Source organism: Martes martes (assembly GCF_963455335.1).
Source record: "Martes martes genome assembly, chromosome: 5".
NCBI classification, from domain to species: Eukaryota; Metazoa; Chordata; class Mammalia; order Carnivora; family Mustelidae; genus Martes; species Martes martes.
In genome coordinates, this window is record NC_137892.1 from 165,539,421 (window position 1) to 165,558,600 (window position 19,180).

Sequence of the window (19,180 nt, forward strand, 5' to 3'; positions counted from 1 at the left end):
TACTCACAGAGGCGAGTGCTGGCCGCCCCGCTACCTGCGGAACAGGCTGTCCTTGCACCAGAGGCCAGGACAGATCCGCTCACCTCCCTCCCTCAGCGGCCTGCGGTCTGTGCTGCTCTGGGGTCAGGGGTCCACCCGCTCCTGCCCAGGGAGGGTCAGAGGGAGCTGGGACATCACCGGGTTCTCCTGACAAGCCCGGCCTCCTCCAGCCCCGGAGGGGAGGTGAGCCGTGGGCAGCAGCCGGGTAGTGGCAGGCTGGGAGGGCCGCGGGGCACAGGGTGGCTCTGGGAAGGCCCTCGGGAGGACAGCGGGCGGAGCAGGGGCGCCCAGCATGTGTGGGGAAAGGCGTCTGGTCAGGGCAGGGACCCAGGGGAGGGACCCGGATGATAAGGATCCTGGAGCACCCCCAGCCCGCCCAGAAGACAGGCAGCCCCGGCTGCACAGGGGAGAGTGCCTGTCAGGCCGCTCCCAGGGGCCGGGGGGTCTCCCCTTCCCGGGGCATCTACACCTGCTGAGTGAGGACGAGGACGGCCGGCCCTGTCCCCGGGAGGGGGGCACACGAAACTCTCATGGCTCCCACGAAGACACGCAGGGCTCAGCGTGCCACTCCCCTGCCGCTCTCTTCCCGCCTGCCCCACGTGAAGGGGCCCCATCCGTGATCTGCTCCGACTGTGCAGACAGATGGGGGTTTCTGGGGAGGGTCATAGGACACGGCATTTCACCAGGGCTGCGGGCATGGCCAGAAGAGACCCCCAATGGGCAGCACAGGGTTGGGGGCAGGGGGCAAGTCTCCCGGCCTCCCCTCCCCAGGGGGTTCCCTCCATCTGAGCCTGGATGTCTCCCCACACCAGTGAGGACCTCCCAGGCAGTGTCCTCTCCTGTGAGGGACAAAAGGATTTCAGGATTACGCACAGGGGCCCCCAGAGGCAGGGCCCACGGGGCCGACACTCACCTCTCTCATCCCCGCATCAGGCCAGCCAACCAGGTGGACCCAGCACGTGAGACCCCAGGCCTGGGGGGGCGGATGGAGGAGGAGTGGACACAGCGTGTCCTGTGTGAGGATGTGCATGCTCTGTGCTGGGGCCTGGACAGTGTGAGTCTGAGGAAGGGAGGGAGAAGCCATTCCTTTCCGTGGCCTTCTCTGTCTTGACGGCAGAAGACAAGGCCTGTGCTCTGCGCGGGGGAGGGGAGCCCACAGCCCCGGCAAGTGTCCCGGCAGGTGGGGACCCGCAAGGTGGGGGGAAGGGACCAGCGCAGCCATCGAAAGCCTCAAGTTCTGGACACAAGAAAAACGTCAGGAGTACGAACAAACGTATGTTTCTCGCAGGCACCGCGTTTGGAAAATAAGAGAAGTGTGAGACACGCGCGCGTCACGCTGTGGCTCTCTAGGTTCCCCACTCTCCAAAATGCAGCCCCGGGAGACGTCACACGTCCCCACGGCTCAACAAGCAGTGCCGGAGGCAGGTGTCCTCCGAGCAGGTGTCCTCCGAGCAGGCGTCCTCCGAGCCGCTGCGGACAGGCTGCGCCCACCCCCCCCCCATGCGACCACGTTCTGAGCTCCCTGAGGGGGGCCCACGTTCTGCAGAGAAAACGCGCTCTTTCCTCCAATCCCCAGAGCAGGATGCAACCAAAAAGAGGTCTTCGGGAAGAAACAGAAAAGGGAACGCTGCCCGCGGCAGACCCAGGCTCTCTCCCGGTGTGAAGGGTCTGGAACAGCGGAGCAGCAGTGGGGCAGCGGGTTCAGTCTCCGCGGCGGGAGGAACGCGCTCCAGAAACCGTGAAACCCAACCGGACGAGCCGGGAAAGGCGCTGCTGCTTCTAAAGTCAGATGCTCCTTCGGTGACTAAGCGCATGGTGTGCAGGGGAAGACAGTGTGTGCGCCGCGGGGCAGGGCCACAGCGCCTACAGCCCCGGGGGCGGCGGGGGGGGGGCTGCGACCCACAGCGCCAGCCTCGGGGGACACGCCCGGCGGCCTCTCAGCCAGCAGCCCCCGCGCTGCACCTACAGGCCCCCGGGGCCCATGACCGGGAGGAGCAGAGCTGCCAGAGAACATCTGATTCATGGATAAAGAACGGATTAACACTAAATTTATAAAGAACCCTCCAGTTACACAACCCCGAGTTTGCAAATAACCCGACTTGAAGTCAGCGCGTGAGTCACCCTCGGCGTCACCACGAAGTGAGCGGTTCCTACCAAGCGGGCGTCGCCAGCGCTGCGGACTGGGCGGGGGTGGAGGCCACGTGCGCGGGGGCCTCCGCGGGTCCGGCTCATTCACGGCCTCGCACGGGCATCCCTGCCCATCCTGGGGGCTGCCCTCCTGGGGAGGCTGTGCCAGCAGTGTAGGGAGGCGAGACGGGACGGGCGTGGCGGGGGACGCAGCCTGGGGGCCACACCGAGGAAGGACCTGAAGAGCCTGAGGGACCGGGGGAGGGCTCGGCTGCAAGCCAGGGAGCCCAGCGGGCGCGCGGGGCCGTCAGGGAAGCCCCTATGGCCCCACCTCGTGCCCCACGGCACCCGTCCCGCCGCACGACGTCGCCGTCCCACGGCCAGACCCGGTCTGTGGGACCTGCTGGCTCGTCTCTCCTGACCAAAGGACTGGGTGCCCGAAGATGCCAAGTGCCCCGACAGGGTGCCGACACGACCTCCCCGAGAAACGCAGCCGTGTGCCGCGGCCCCCTGGCCTCTCGCCCGCCCGCCAGCGCCCCCGAGTCTCCCAGGGACTCGCTCCTGGTCCCGCTCCTGAGCGGCCGCGATGCACGCCTCAGAGCAACTTGCCAGGGTTAGTTTTCTCTCTCGCCGCTTCGCTCACGGGCTTCTGCGGGGTTCTGAGACAATGTCCAGCTTACAGAGACGCTCCGAGAACAGCACAAAGGGCACAAATTCGGTTTGCCTGGAGATTGCACCGACTGTCCCACAAACACCCTCTCAGCTGGGGCCCCTCCCTCCCCAGTGTCCTTGGTCTGCCTCAACTTCCACCACCTTGACTCTGAAGACCATCGGCAGTTACTCTGCAAACCGTTTGGGTTTGTTTGTTGCCTCCTGGTCAGACCAAGGTCTAGCCCTCCTCAGCGGGAACATGACCCAAGAGAAATCGTGTTTTTCTCTGCCTCCTGGTGCGTGGCACATGACGCCAGCGCACGCCGCCATCAGCGGGGTCAGAGCTGGTCGTCTGGGACAGCTGGTTTCTCCATTCTAAGCTCCTCCCTTAGGCATGAATGCATACCTTTCTGGGAGACGGTTTTAAGACCACGATAATCCTACTTCTGACCCCACTGTCATGCACTGATTTTAGCACAGACATTTCCTGCCTGAGTCCTTGCTACAATGGTTAGTGACCACTGACCTTATGATGGCCCCCTGTCTCCAGTCCCCTATCCACAGCCCTTCTTCCTGCCTAGATCAGCAGTCTGCCCTATCATTCATTCATTCATTCATTCATATCAAGGTGGGTTTACGGATCCCTATTTTATTCACTGGGTTATGGACTATTACTCTCCTTTTTCATTTTAATGATGAACTGGTCCAGGCTTGGCCAGTGGGAGCCCTTTTGGGATGGCTGTGTCCCTTGGCTTGTCTCTTACCCTCTCTGAGCACCGCATCACTTTCTGGCTCGAGGTTGAGCCAAGGGTCCTGGGTCTTTAAATATCTGTGGCGTCTATACGCATCCGTTCTCGTCACGTCCTTCACACTGTTGATTCTTTCCCCCCATTCAGGGAGCTTCGAGCTCCCTTGCTTCCCCTCTGCCCCGACCTCTGGGCGTAGCATGGGGAAGAGCAGAGCTGAGGTCACGCCATCTGCCTCCATAGATACGCACAGGCAAGGCTGGAGGTCGGCTCTGACCCGCAGGGCCTGGGGCGGCACGACGCTAGACCAGGGCTGGAGGAGGAGATGACCCAGATGAGACGTGCCGTGGGTGCTACCCAGAGCACAAGAGCTGGCACACAGCACAGAGCCCCAGGACCCTTGGCTCGACCCTGAGCCAGACCTGTGCTCCAAGCTGACCTGTGCCCTCCCTGCTCTGACTCCAGCAGGAAGCCCGAGCTCCTTTGTCGGTGAACAGCGTCTAGAAACCAAGAGCAGAATGTGAGCTGTGCTCACTGCTCCCCCGGCCCTCGCCAGAGGGCAGAGCAAACACACACACACACACACACACACACACACACACACACACACACACACACATCTATGTCTATAGCTGTCTGTATGTTTTGAAAACCATGAGCTCACACCACGACCTCTAATTCCAGTGTGACACCACAGGAATTCAGTATAGAGTGGAATGATTTTTCCTTTAATATTTGGTAGAAATTGCTTTAAAACCATCTAGGCCTAGATTTTAACTACTGATTCAATTTTTTAAAAAAGATTTAATTTATTTATTTGTCTTGTTTGTTTATGAGAGAGCATGTGCACATGCGCAAGCAGAGGGAGGGCCAGAGGGGAGGGAGAAGGTGGGGGACTGACTCTGTGCTGAGTGTGGAGCCCGACACAGGGCTCCCTCTCACGACTGTAAGTGAGATCAGGACCTGAGCGGAAACCAAGGGTCAGAAGCTTAATGGACTGAGTCACCCAGGTGCCCCCTGATTCAACTTCTTTATTAGGCATATGACTATTTGGGGTTTTTATTTCCTCTTGAGTTAATCTTAACGAGCTAAATTTTCAGCCATGGGTTCACTTGTGTTTTCAAATTTATTGACATAAATTTGTTCTTAATAGCCTCAAATTATCTTTTCTTAAAGATTTTATTCATTCGTTTGAGAGAAAGCATGAATAGGGGAGAGACAGAGGGACAAAGAGACCCCCCACTGAGCAGGGAGCCTGCGCTGGGGCTCGATCCCAGGACCCTGGGGCCATGACCTGAGCTGAAACCCCTGAGCCCCCCAGGTGCCCCCATACTGCTGATTCTTTCCTCCCCATTCAGTCTCACCAGATCTTTGTAAGTTTTACCGCTGTGGACGGAGTCTATTGTATGTTTCTCTTTCACCAGTACCTTCCCCTGCATTATTTTCTTTCTTTGACTCCCTCTTTATTTTACTTTTCTTTATCAGAACGACTAAACCAAGTATTTAGTTCATGAATTTTCCACTTTTACTTTTTATATACAAACTCATAAGGTCATTTATATCTGAGGGTTACCTTAGCTGCATCCTATACATTTTGATTTGTGAATATTTTCTTCCTTCCATAATGCTTTCTTCTTTAATTTATGAGTTATCTACAAGTGTATTTATTTCCAAATACAAAGGTTTTCAAGTCATCTTTCTATTACTGACTTCCTGCTCAATTATACTGAGGTCTTAACGTGAAGTTGTCATAATTTTGTCTTTTGAAATTTATTGAGACCTGCTTTATTGATTGATACGTTTTCAGTCTATTTACAAATGTCATGTGGGTTTGAGAAGATGTGAACTCTGTAGTTTCAGTGTTTTAAGTGTGTCCTTTAGATTCACCTTTTTGCATCGTTGAAATCTCCTGGGACCTCTACGGATTTGTATTTATTTGATCTATTAAATACTGAAAGAATTACTTAAAATCTTTTGTGATGATGAATTCATGTATTTTTCTGAATAGTTCTGTCAATTTCTGTTTTGTATTTCTAAGGTCACGTTACTAGAAGCCCACAAATCTTAAATTATTTTATTGCTTGATTAGATTTTTTTGATTTAAAATTTTAATTGATTTCAATTTTTAAAATCATTATCTAGTGACTCCCTCATGACCTCCAGTAATATTTTTAACCAAAAGTCAAATTTTTTACATTAAAATGGATTCATCAGATTTCTTTCGGGTAGCACCTTTCCATGCCATTTGTAAGTTGATGCAGCATCGCCCTCCAACGACCCTTGTCCTGTAGTCGGCGTGTTCAGTGTATCCACGTTTACTGTAATTTGTGGCATAACTGGGATTTTGTGATTTCTACTCCATGCTCCCATATCTCAGTTTTCTCCTTTCTTTTCTTTTTTTCTTTGATTGATTGCATTTTCTCATTCTACTTTCTCTCTACACTAGCTTGAGAGGAAACCCCGTTTCTCTCGTCCTGATGACTGTCCTGGACACTGTATGATGAATTAGCTCATCAGCTTTCCCAGGAAACTAACACTGGGACCACTGACGTCTGTGCCTCAAGTCTCTCTCTCCACTTTTATGTGCTTTTGTGGTTAGGAATTTATTCTCTCTCTCTGGTTTTGTTCCTACGATACATCACTATTACTGTTTCGTACGGTGTCTGCTTCAGTCTGCCCACAGTCACCACCGTCTCTGTTCTTCCTTCCACCTCCCCCACCAAGGCCCCACCTGCAACTCCCATCCTTCCGCATGAAGTCCTTTAAATTTCCTCTTATAAAACCCTTGGCTTCATGTAGTTTTTGGTCTCAGTATTCCTTAATTTCCTGCTGTCTCACTGATACATCGTAACAGGTTTCAGATCACTTATCTTGCATGTTGTCTGTCAGCAGCAGAAAGACTGATTGGTTACTGGTCCATTGTATCTTGGAAACAGAAAAAACCATTCACTTGGTACAGAATTCCCCACTAGACTCTAAATGCCAAGGGGACAGGGACCATGGTGGTCCTCCTGTTTTCTTCCTTGTAACAGGTTGTTAATATGGAACTCATTCTGTCTGCAAGACTTGAGGCCCCAAAAGAACAGGGTCCCAAGTACACCCAAGTCCCAAAGTGAGATTTCAGGGGACTTGGGCAGGGTTTCCAGGGAGCTCTCAGAGATGAGAGATGCTCGAGGCTGGCAGGAGGGTCTCCTTGGAGGGGCTGTGCTGTGAGTCCAGTGCCCCCACCTGCCCCAGGAGGCTGGCGAGGGTTCTCTCTCCTCAGCTCGTGCCCCGTGAGAGGAGCTTCTTGAGGACCTCTATAAAGGCCACGTGGCTGCTGGGGCTGGTGGGGGCCCCGGGAGCTGCTGTCTCTCTACACTGAAGAAATGCAAAGGACATGGGTTAAAGCCTCTGCCTTCAGCTCAGGTCATGATCCCAGGGTCCTGGGATCGAGCCCCGCGTCGGGCTCTCTGCTCAGCAGGGAGCCTGCTTCCTCCTCTCTCTCTGCCTGCCTCTCTGCCTACTTGTGATCTCTGTCTGTCAAATAAATACATAAAATCTTTAAAAAAAAAAAAAAGAAAGAAATGCAAAGGACAAAGGCCATGCCAGAAGCTCCTGGCGCACCCAGGTGGCACCATCGTGGTCACTGCCACCTGCCGACCTGGGGGGCGTCCAAAGTGCGCACCTCCTGGAGAGCAGGGAGGGCCACAGTGCCCCAGAACTGGCCTGGAACGTCTCAAATCCTCCAAATCCTCCTGGAGACATGAGCAGAGGCCTCAACAGAAGAGGCTAGAGGCCCCGACTGACACCTGAGGCTGAGAAATCGGGCGCCAGGCACCAGCCGGAGAGGACGGAGCGCCAGGTGTAGGAGAAGACCCCGGCTCCCCGCCGAGCCCTGCCTGCTGGCCATGCCGACCACACGGGACCCCGCTGGACCCCCGCCTCTCTGCCCGCGGCTGCTCTGAACCAGAAGGGTAGGCAACCACGGCTACCACGGGCACAGGACCAAGAGGACAAGCAGCCGGCCCGACCCGACCTGAGCGCCAGCCCTCCAGCTGCCGCAGCCCTCGACGCGGGCGGGGAGAAGGCTCAGGCTGGAAAGACAGATCCTGCTAACACCAAGCGCAGCCTGCTTAGGGAGCCACCGTGAGGAGGGGTGTTGGGGGTTGAGGGGAGAGACGCTGAAGTCTTTGGAAGGGACCAGAAACATCGGGGCTGTCCTGGTTCTTCCCGGGCGGGGAGCAGGGCGGGGTGGGGGGGTGGGCAGCCGCAAAGGAAGTGCGCCGGGGCGGGGGAAGAAGAAAACCAAAGCTGTCTTGTGTTGACCCGAGTTCTGGCTCCGTCTCAGTCCTGAGCTGACGCGGGAACCAGGAGGGAGGGAGGGCATCGGGGCGGGCACCGGCCAGTGAGGCTGGCTCCTCTTCCTGAAGTAACTTAGGTACGAAGGGAGACGTAAAATGGCTCATCGAACCACCCGGCACGATCTGACGACTACCGCGGGAGCCTGCTGGCAGCGGGGGTCAGAAGCCGGCACAGGTGTTAGGGCTCCATCCCGAATGACGCAGAGCGACGGCGTCTTTGCTGGAAATGCCCAGGGAGCCACCTTCCAGAAAAGCTGCCGACACAGAGGAAGGGGCGAGGGAAGGCGGCTCTAGGAGCAGGCGAGCAGGGAAGAGGCGGCAGTGGGCATATCCACGTCCCTGGGGGGTGAATCCAGGGGACGCTCCCCGTGGGAGGAGAGGAGGCAGGTCCCGGCCCTGCTGCCCCCGCCTGGCCCTCCTCGGTCAGCTGGGGCTGCCGTCGGGCGACATCACGCCCCGTGTCCGAACAGCAGACGGGTTCTCCTCACAGGTCTGGAGGCGGGGTTCCCGGTCAGGGTGCCAGGAGACTCTGTGTCTTCTGAAAGCTCCTTTCCCGGCTCGCACCCAGGGAGAGCCCTCTGGTGACTCTACTCAGACAGACACTGTGGGGTTGGGTCCACACTCGGCCTGATGAACCCTTAATGCTCCCAGAGGCAACATCTCTGAACACAGCCCCACGGGGTAAGGGGCTCAGGGTGTGCATCTGGGGGTGCGAACACCCAGTCTGTGACAGGGCTCACCGGGAGAAGGGTACACCTAGCGACGGCTGCAAGCAGGTGCAGGGAACACACAAGACCATGAAGAAGCACTGCCCCCGGACCCGCTTCACCGGCCTGGCCTCCCTCGAGGCCCTGGAGACACAGCCTCCCCTGGGGAGACAGGGCTCAGACCCACCCCTGCCAGGCTCCACGGTGTGTGTGCGGAACCGGACCCCACGGGCTGAGCACAGAGCACGTGAATGGCAGGGAGGCCCAGCCAAGGTCCACAGGCTGCCCTGTCCCAGGGCGAGAGAGCTCCACGTTCCCACCGAGAGCCAGGACTCCTCCCCCTTCCCCTTCTCACTGGGCTCTGTTTGTTGATGCTGTCCCCTCTCTGACACTTGTCTGCATTAGATGCTCCCGTCAGCAAGACGCACGGGCTGGACGCAGCAGGCAGACCTCGGGCTCTCTGTCACCCGTGAGCAGAGCTTCTCCACCACAGGAGCTTGTCCCTCTGGCCAGCGAGTCCCCGGAGGAGCCCACGCTGCTGGGCCTCTACCTGGGGAGAAGGGCCCTGACGGACCCCTGGGCGTAAGGGAGGGGGTGCTGGGGCTCCTGGGACCCTCCACCCTGGAGGAACCAGCTTAGGTCAGGCCCCACCACAAGGGCCCTTTCTGCTTCTCCTCTTGCCCCGCCTGCCCCCCTTCTGTCAGCTCTCAGTTTCCTGTTTTGCGAACAGTGACATTCACAATAGTGGAAAATCCCAGTCTTGTGCGGGAGCAGAGGGGTTAATGGAAGCACCGGCCCACCGCCGGGTGCAGAAACCAGGTAAGTAAAATTGAAAGACCCTGCTTCTTTCACAAACCCTCAAACGCCAACACGAGAGTCAACATCACAGGCAGATTTTGAGGCCTCATTACCCTTGGACACTGGAACGCCCCAGGTCCCACCCTCCCCAAAGGTAAGGTTCTACGGGAGCTTTAACGAAATGAACTCTCCCATTCCTCAGTTAGGAAGCGCAGATCAAGATCCGGTTTTCGTAGCCTGACTTTTTTCTCACTGCACAGTGGACATGAACCCAGAAGCTTTCTAGAATTTCCTCTACAACGCACAGCTTGAGGGGATCACAAACTTCAGAATCCTCGTTGGAAAAGGCATCGTGCAGAAATCAAGTTTGTTTCGACAGCCAGCCAGGACGGCGGCCACGTAGCCGTGAGCTGGGCCTCATGGGCCTGCCACAGCACCTCGACGGGCCCCTGTGGGCTCAGACGACCCGCAGGCCGTCCACCTGCATCAGCGGGAGGTGCGGGTAGCATCTGGTTAAGAAGAGCGAAGCCTTCAGACGGGTACTGGGGCGGCTGCCTGGACTCTTGGGAGCGCTGGGTCAGGGTCTTTCTGAACCCACCGAGCCTGGCCTGCCGGCACGGCTAGATCCATCCAAGAAGACGTGACCCGGTCCCCACCCAGCCGCCCGGGCAGGAGGTCAGGTCGGCGAGGCTGTGCCAGCGGGAGGACGCAAGCCACCAGCCCCGCCCTGGGCGGCCCCAAACCTGGTCCCACCTGTCCAAACGGGCCGCAGTGGGAGCTGGGGTCACCAGTAGTGCCGGAAGCACCTCACCAAGGCTGGTCTGGGGACCACGGCTCTCCGCCACACGGTGCACGCCTCTCTCCCTCATCACATCACAGACCTTGTGCTGCACAACTGCTGAAGTGTCCCGAGTCACCCCAGCAAACTGACCTTAGAGGGACCGCCAAAAAGCCCTGGGCATGGGGACGAGGCCTCCCCAAGGGGACACGAGGAGGGGCCCGTGGGACGTCTGGACAGTGCTCCCACCCCGGTACAGAAACCTGGGCACAGCCCCTAGTCTCCTGGAAGCCCCCAGGACCAGTCACCAGCACTGAGCCCATAGCTGGCTCAGCCCCACTTGCAGGTCCCACTGGCTGGGTGACTGATTTTTAATTTTAAAAAGTAATTCAAAACCCCTGAGGAGCTGTTACTCTCAACTTCTGCTCAGAACACAGAAGCTGGGAAGGACACCGTCCCACCTTACAGCGCAGTGTGGTACCACCTTCTGATATATGGGTGTTCTTGGCCCATCAGAGACCCAAGGCCGAGGGCAACCGAGAACCCCGAACCCTTGACACCAGAGCGTCCAGAGAGAGGCAGGAGCCAGATGTGTGGACGCTGCACAGGACAATGCTGACAGCATTCACTCGCGCTGGTGCACGTGACCGGCGGGAGGATGCTGAAGCCTGTGGGTACGGAGGCTGTGGGACAGAAATATGCCTGGCATACAGCTCCCCACAGAGGAAAGAAAGCCACGAGGGGATCTTGGTGCAGGCCAGGGGAGGGCACCAGGCACTGTCACCTGAGGGCCTGGGGATCCCCCAGCGTCACTGGGGAAGGGAAACAGAATCCCTCTGTCCCCCGGGAAGGGGCCCTGACCCAGGAGTCTCCACCCAGATGCATGACCTTGGCAGTGAGGGGCCCAACACTTGACAGCCTGGGGTGGGGGCTGCCTCAGCACAGCCTGCAGATAATACCTGCCCCTCACCTCCTCCGAGAAGTCCACCAGCCCACAAGAGCCTCCTGGCGACCTCCACTGAGGGCCACCCCTACCCCGTGGCACCCACCGTTGTCTGCCACCCTCCAGACAACGTTTTCGCGGCCGGCCATGGACGTTTGGGTGATGGACACCTGGTTGGCACCCTTTTAACCCAAAGAAAAAGTGTGTGGTTTAGTGAGGAGGACTGACCTGGGCTGAGAGCCGGGTGAACCCCAGGCCTGGGCTGCGGGAAGTCCCACAGGCCCGTGTCGGGGACGAAAGATGCAGGTAGCATGAGGAAGCACGGGGGCCCAGGGGAACGGGGCTGCCCTAGAGGGGTCCTGGGCATGGCCGACGTCTTGGCTCCCAGCCCCCAGGACCACCCCTGTCCCAGCAGACCCGATGGCCACCCAGCCTCGTGTGGGCGGCCTCCCCTCCAGGGCAGGTGGCCTTTCCATCACGGCTGGCGACCAGCCCAGAGCAGAGCAAGGGCATACATGAGTGGGCTCCCAGATTCTGGGACATCAGTGGGAGGGTGGGAGGGAGCCCCGTGTAGAGCCCTCACACGCAGAGCAGGCTCTCTGACGCCAGCCGTGGTCAGAGCATCGGGGATCCCCACTCTGTAAGAGAAATGAAGGCCATGGTGGGGGGCCCAGCTGTACGCACCAGGCAGAGTTCTCCACAGACCCCTCACCTTCCCTGGCAACGGGTCTCCGGAGGAAGTCGGGGTTGAGGACCGGCTGAGCCCTCCGGAAAACCGCCCTCCCTCTCCTGGGGGCCTGGAGAAGGCCGGGAACACAAAGCGGCTGAGTCACCCCTCAGACACGTCTGGGTTTACAAGGAGTCCGGGCCTGGCCCGTCACATTGCAAGCTGCTCCCCGACGTGTGGGAGGTGGGGCAGACCGGGGTTCACGTCGGCCCAGGGCCTCGGCCAGCCGTCCTCACTGCAGCCCCAGGCGTCTTGCGTAGCGACGCGAAGCGGTGCAGAGGTCGACCCCGCAGTCTTCAGGCAGAGACCGGACTCGGCTTGGCCGCAGCCCCCGCCCCCAGCGGCACCCCCTACCCCTTCACTCATTCATTTTCCTGACTCCCAAAGACACAGAGTAAGTCATGATTTTGTAAGAAGTTCAGACTTAACTCGAGATGACGGCAACAGTCACAGGCTCTGAAGTAGGGTGGGGACCGTCCCTTCTCTCCCCCAGGACCTGAGCCAGGCCACGGGGAGAAGAAGTCCTGGCCTAGCGCATCTGATGGAGGACAGCTCCCACACACGGTGGCGGCGAGGGTCTGACACGCCAGGCACCCCTTAGCAGAGGGGCTGGTGGCCGGCCAGGGTCACAGCAGCCCCAGGACACGCAAAGCAACAACACGGAAGGTTGGCCGCCCGACAGCTGCACCAGCCAATAGGGGAACGTGGCCCCCTGAGCCTAGTGCCGTCCTGCTGCCCCGCGAAGCAGACCTTCCCGGCCCTCCAAAGCCCCCCCCACAGGGCCGCTCTGGCTCCTCGGCCTTCAGTGACCGCTGCTCTGACTGACCCCCGAAGACGGGGTGCAAACTGGCCCGTCCCAGCAAAATGGGGGGACCGAGGTGAGTCCCAGATGGGCACAGGTGACACCCAGCTGGGAGCACGTGGGCACAGGAGAGGGCACAGGTGACTCCCAGACACACGCACATGGACACAGGGGACACCCGGACGGGCATACGTGGGCACAGACGAAAGGCCTACCTTGGAAGAAGCTCTTCACGCGGAGGTAGCTGACGCTGAGGCGCAGGACAGAGAGCTTGTCCAGCTTCGACACGACATCGGGAGGGAGCGGCAGCAGGCTGGCCAGATGGTCCAGCTCGGCGTTGAGGCGGTCCCGGTGCCGCTTGGAAGGGTTTGACTTCTCGGCCCCCGCGGCCGGCCTCCTGTGGGGAAGCACGCACAGTCAGACTCGGGGCTCCCCACCGGCGTCCGTCACCAGTAGGCTGCAAACCCGCCCCCAGGAGTGACCTTATGACGCAGTCAGCTTCTAAATGAAAGAGGTCCCGAGAAGGACAGAAGTCGGCTGATGCTGGGACGCCCGGTGGCTCGGTGGGTTGGGCGTCTGCTTCAGCTCAGGTGGTGGTCCTAGGGTCCTGGGGTCAAGCCCCGCGTCGGGCTCCCTGCCCTCCCTCTGCCCTCCCCAAGATCCTGCTTGTCCTTTCTGTCTCTCTGACAAATAAATAAATACAAACTTTAAAAAAAAGTCTCCTGACCCTGTGCACACAAGGTTGCGGGGGCCGCATCACCGAGAGGGGCACTCCCAGAGTGAGCAGGCCTCTCGGGAGCACGGCTGCAGGCCAGCTGTGTGGCTCCAGCAAACTCCTGACCTCTCCGTGCGCACTTTCCCCCAAATGGGAGGAGGACCCCTGGCCCCGGCTGCCCGCGCTCAGCTCCAACAAACGACCTTGTCGGGACCTGCGGTGCTGGTGTGACTAGCCCCTCCGGCCACAGGGCGGAAAGGGTCCGAGGAAAGAGTCATCGCGGAGGACGCCCGGGCGCCATCCTGCCCGCCCCGCTCGCCCCTCGGAGGCCGTGAGGTCACGGGCTGTGCCGCCGGGGGGCGGCCGGAGCCCTGGGCTCCACGACAGAGCCGCTCTCCCCCACGAGGGAATTCCCCTGGCCCCGGTTTCCCCTCACGCAACAGAGCTGACCCCAGACCCCAGCCGCTTCCCAGGGGCCTCCCTCATCTGCCTGTCTGAGGCCCCGGGATGACAGTCCCCGTCGTCTGACCCTCTTTCCCGCCCCACAGAAGCAGCGTCTACAGGCCCTGCGTAAATATCACGCACACAAAAGCATCTGAAGCCAAATGAGTCGGGTCCAGCAGCACGGGGAGGGGCCGCCAGCAGGCTCGGGCACGGGGCGGCCTGGCTCCCAGGGCCATCCCTCCCTGGGGCACAGCCCCTGGCTGGCCTGAGGGCTCCTGCTGCTTTTAGGGGCTGGAGTGTCTTCTGGCCAAAAGTTCCTACTTGTCCCGAGGATGGAGAGGCCGAACAGTCTGTCTGTCAGGAGACCCCGAGCACAAACCTGCTTTGCAGAGTCTGAGGGCCCAGACCACAGAAAACACATGGAAGTCTGCCGCCCCAGCCCCAGAGGCCACATCCTTGTCCCTCTTTTCATTTCTGTTCTTGGTTTTTTGTTGTTGTTTTTTGTTTTTTGAAGATTTTATTTACTTGACAGACAAAGATCACAAGTAGGCAGAGAGGCAGGCAGAGAGAGAGGAGGAAGCAGGCTCCCCGCTGAGCAGAGAGCCTGATGCGGGGCTTGATCCCAGGACCCTGAGATCACGACCTGAGCCGAAGGCAGAGGCTTTAACCCACGGAGCCACCCAGGCGCCCCTTGGTTTTGTTTTTTTGAGGTATAACTCACATAACACTAACCATTTCAAAATGGACATTCACAGTGCTGTGTAGCCACAACTCTACCAAGTTCCAAACCACTCCATCACCCCAAATAAAACCCTGCACCCATTCACCGGTGTCTCCCCATTTTCCCCCCACCAGCCCCTGGCGACCACCAGCGGCCGAACGTCTCCGTGGTTTGCAGTCCCAGACCTTTCATGCGCCTGGAATCCCATAGTGGGAGACCGTCTGCGTCCGGCATCTTCCATGTACGTCGTGTTTCTGGATCCACTTGTGGTGTGACACTGGTCAGGACGTGGGTCCCCCGCCAGCTGCGTGGACGGACCGCACTGCACGTCCCTGCTCCCCAGAGGACGGGCGCAGGGCACCGTCCAGAATGCTGCAGAGACGCTCGAACGAAGACCGTGTGTGAACCCCGTTCCAGTTCTCTCGGGCACAAGCCCTGGGGGGACAGCTGGGTCGGGGTGCCCTCACCGTTCCGCTCTCGGGCCGCGGCAGCTGCCCCACCGACACCCCCACGGTCCGGCTCCTCCGTGACACGTCGTTTTCCTTCTCCCACAGAACGGTGTCTGCACAGGAGGGAGCGCGTCTCACCGCAGCCTCAGCTGTGTTCCTCTGACGACCAGCCATGCAGAGCGTCTTTCCACAGAGTCTTGGGAGGAATGTCTACCCGGGTCCTCTGCCCATCGTTCCATGGGGCTGTCGTCTTCTTTCTTTTCTTTCCTTCCTTCCTTCCCTCTTTCTTTTAAAGATTCATTTGCCTGACAGAGAGACACAGCGAGAGGGAGCACAGCAGGGGGAGTGGGAGAGGGAGCCCGAGGCGGGGCTCCATCCTCGGACCCCGGGACCGGGACCGCGACCTGAGCCGAAGGCAGACGCTCCACCACGGAGCCCCCGGGCTGCCCCGCGTTGTCTTCTTAGTGTCGAGTTACAGGGGTCCTTTACGTTCCGGACGCAAGTCCTTGACCGGTGTGCCCTTACAGATACTTTGCCCACGTCTTCGATTGTCTTTTCACTTTCTGCCGGTTTCCTTCCTTAATGAGGCACTTGCCCCAAATCCCTCATGCAGCCGGCCTCGGCGTAAACCGGCAGGAGACCTGGGGACCAAGAGCGTCTCCAGCAGGCCCGACGCCTGCTGGTGGAAGGAGAGCCCCCCCTGCCACCGTCAGTGAAAGACACCCAAGGTCTCCCCAGAGACAGGGCCGTACCCAGGGCAGGTGCGGGGGTCGGAGAGGGGAGGCGTGGAGACGGGCAGACGGCCCCCGCTGAAATGTCACGTCTGTGGGGGGCTGGGGGCGGGGGGAGCCTCCCGTGCAGCCTGGCCCGAGAATGAGCTGAGCGGTGACTGCTCCCCGCCCCGACCCCACCCCCACGGGGCGCCTGCTGGAGGGACGGGTGCTGGAAGGGCACCTTCAGAGTGTCTCGTGGCCCCGGCTGCCCCCGATGCGTCTCTACCAGCCCTCTCCCCGGCCCCGGGGGCCAGACCGGGAACCCTCCTACCCCTGGCCCCCATGCAGGGGGAGCACCCTGTCAGGCTGGCCTCGGGCACAGGCCCGGGGGCCCGAGGAGGAAGCGCCAAGTCCCTGGGCAGAGACTCCGCAGGAGGGGACGGGGGACGGGAGACCAGTGCCATCAGCAGCATGAGACAGCCGCCGCTGTCTCCGACGGAAGCGGAAGAGGTGACCTGGAAGAACGGGGCGGGGCTCCCCAAGCCGACCTCCCGGACAGGCTCAACACATCCACAGTGAAAATGCCAGCCGGGCTTTTTTCCAGAAACTGACGTGCTCACCCTAAAATGTACGTGAAAACAGAAAGGACCAGGAAAGCCAATTAAAGAAGAACAATTAGAGAACCGTCCTTTTGATTTTAAGCTTTCTCTAAATCCACAACATTCAAGACGGCTTCGTGTTACAGGAAAGACAGACGTCTACAGCAAGGGACCAGAGCCGGGAGTCTAGAAACAAACCCACTTATCTTGGCCGACTCATTTGACAAAGACATTGTGGAGTTCAATAGGGAAAGAAAGTCCTTTCAGGGAATGGGGCTGGTGAACCGGACGCCCGTGAATGTAGGTGAGCACCGCCCTCACCTCCCACGACCCCCAAAATCAACTCAAAGAGGGTCACAGACCTAAATCTATAGCCTCCTCTAAAACTTGACAGGAAAACACAAGACAGCATATTTGGGACCTCGGGATCGTCCCAGGACCCTCAGAAGACACATCCATGCTCAAAGTCATAAAAGAAAAAATTGATACATTGATCCTCATCAATACTTTTTAATGTCCTTTGAAAATCCCTATTGAGAACATGAAAAAGGGACTCCTAGGTGCTCGTCAGCTGGTGTGCAGGATTCGATCTCACAGCTGTGAGCTCCAGCCCCAGCTTCCGCGTAGAGATTACTTAAAAAAAAAAAAAAAAAGACAGACAAGAAAATGCAAAGGGACGCCACAGACTGGGGGAAGTGTCCCTAATAGCTTATATCCAGGACACATAAAGAAGTTCTACAATTCAGTAAAAAGACAAAAAATCCAATATGAAGAAAAGCAAATTATTTAAACAGACACTTCACCAGAGAAGAAATGTGGATGATGAATCAGCCCATGAAGGACGCCCAGCTCTGCCTGGGGCTCGGGAAGGGCAGACGGGAGCCTCGGGAGGCCGGGCCGCAGCCCACGGAGACACATACGGCACAGAGGCTTGGAGAGCAGCACAGTGGTTCCCTAAAAGTAACTGGCCTGTGCTGTCGAAGTCGAAAATCCCACTGCACACAAAGCCTCGTCCATAAACGTTCCCGGCAACTTCACTGGTAACGGCCCAAACCTGGGAGCCCCGGAGTGTTGGCCCGCAGGTGACTGAATGAGGCGGGACATCTGCACGCAGCCGCCCTGCTCGGCGGGAAATGGAGGCACACTCGGAGCGCGCCAGCTGCCAATGAATCTCAAGACCACGGTGCATGATTCCATTTACAGAAAATTCCAGAAACACGAAGCGTTACAGGACAGAGCACACCAGGGCTGCCTGGACAGAGGTGGAAGCAGGAACGGCACGCAGGACACTGGAGGTGTGATTCGGGGTCGGTGATGTCCGTGGGGCTTGCACGTGTCACACCAGACTGTGCATGTATGCACGCCCAGTTCCAGCAAGGAGAAAAGTGCGAGCCACAAACCCCTCTAGGAGGAGGTGCGAGCCACAAACCTCTCTGGGGAGAGCAGGCAAACCCCCATGGGGTCTCCCCACGGCCTCCATACCCAGGTTCCCAGCCCCTGGCCCAAACGGGCCTCTCAGGAGAGGGCTCTCAGCCAGGACCAGGCGCTTGTGCGTCTCCTCAGCCCATCCATCGCTGACCCCTTCCAGGAGAGAAGACAGGCACGCACAGACCCACCACAGACCATCCCCAGAAGAGGACGGGGCCAACAGCAGCCCCACGGCCCTCTGGCGTGGCCAGAAACGTGGGCCGCGGAGCAGCCAGTGCGGCCAGAGCTGGCAGGGCGCAGGCTCATGTCCCAGGTGCCCTGCACACAGACATCAAAACGAACTTGTCTGGCCTCCAGTTTCCCTAAAACATGTCCCGAGAGAGGTGTTCTGCTCCCAAGCACACAGCCAGCAGCTGCCCTGGTGCAGACGGACACGGCAGCCGTCAGGACACACAGACATGCCAGACGCCGCTTCCTGCTCCCGGTACACAGAGCCAGTCTGAGTGCACGTGTTGGGCAGGTCCATCTGCAAACACCCGGCGACTGTCCAAGTGACCCCTGGTCTCTCATCTGTGACGCCCCCCCACCCAGTCCCCAGGCTGAATGGTCCAAGACCCTCCCCAACCAACAAGGAAGAAAGCGATTGTTAACAGTGTCAGGGACAAGCAGCGGTCATGGGAAAAGAAGAGACAGACTCAGACCCTAACCACAAACCAGAAATATTCCAAGTGCTTGAAAGTTTAAAATATGTATTAGGGACCCAAAAAAGTTTAGAGAAAATACTGGAAATTCCTTCATAAGCTTATAGCAGGGAGATCTTCCAAACTTCGATGTAAGATTAATTAGCTACAAGGGAAATGATGAATAAATCAACCTCATAAAAACTAATTTTTCCACATAGCAAAGACCATGATAAGTAAAATCAAAACTGGAGGACAGTGTTTGAAACAGATTCCAGAGCTAGTGTCTCTAGTATAGAACCAGCCCTAAGACTCAAGGAGCACTAAAACACAGACAATCCAATAGAGAAATGAGCAAAAGTGACCAACACAGTTCGCAGGAAAGGAAATCCAGATAGGTTGTTTTGTTTTGTTTTGTTTTTAAAGATTTTATTTATTTGACAGACAGAGATCACAAGGAGGCAGAGAGGCAGGCAGAGAGAGAGGGGGAAGCAGGCTCCCTGCTGAGCACACAGCCCCATGTGGGGCTCGATCCCAGAACCCTGGGACCACAACCCAAGCTGACGGCAGAGGCTTTAACCCACGGAGCCACCCAGGCGCCCCTCCAGATAGGGTTTGAACCTGACTTACGGAAGAATGCAAACTAAAATGACCCAAGTCTGAAATGCAGCGCGGGCACAGGACAGGAAGGAGCCAAGCAGAGCCAAGCATGCCCGGAATGCCCAGAGCTGGTGGCGCCCTCACCGTGCCCAGTGCCCGCACCCCCGGAC

At 58.4% G+C, this 19,180-nt stretch overlaps 1 protein-coding gene across 1 annotated transcript in view; it reads right to left on the reverse strand.

The window, feature by feature from the left end:
- Positions 1-19,180, reverse strand: part of AHRR (aryl hydrocarbon receptor repressor) — a gene marked incomplete at its 3' end in the record, with an annotated part of 76,323 nt that overhangs the window by 46,147 nt on the left and 10,996 nt on the right. The window contains exon 3 of the mRNA XM_080804821.1: positions 12,877-13,058. Coding sequence (XP_080660947.1) covers positions 12,877-13,058 — 182 coding nt within the window. The remainder of the gene's footprint in view (positions 1-12,876; positions 13,059-19,180) is intronic.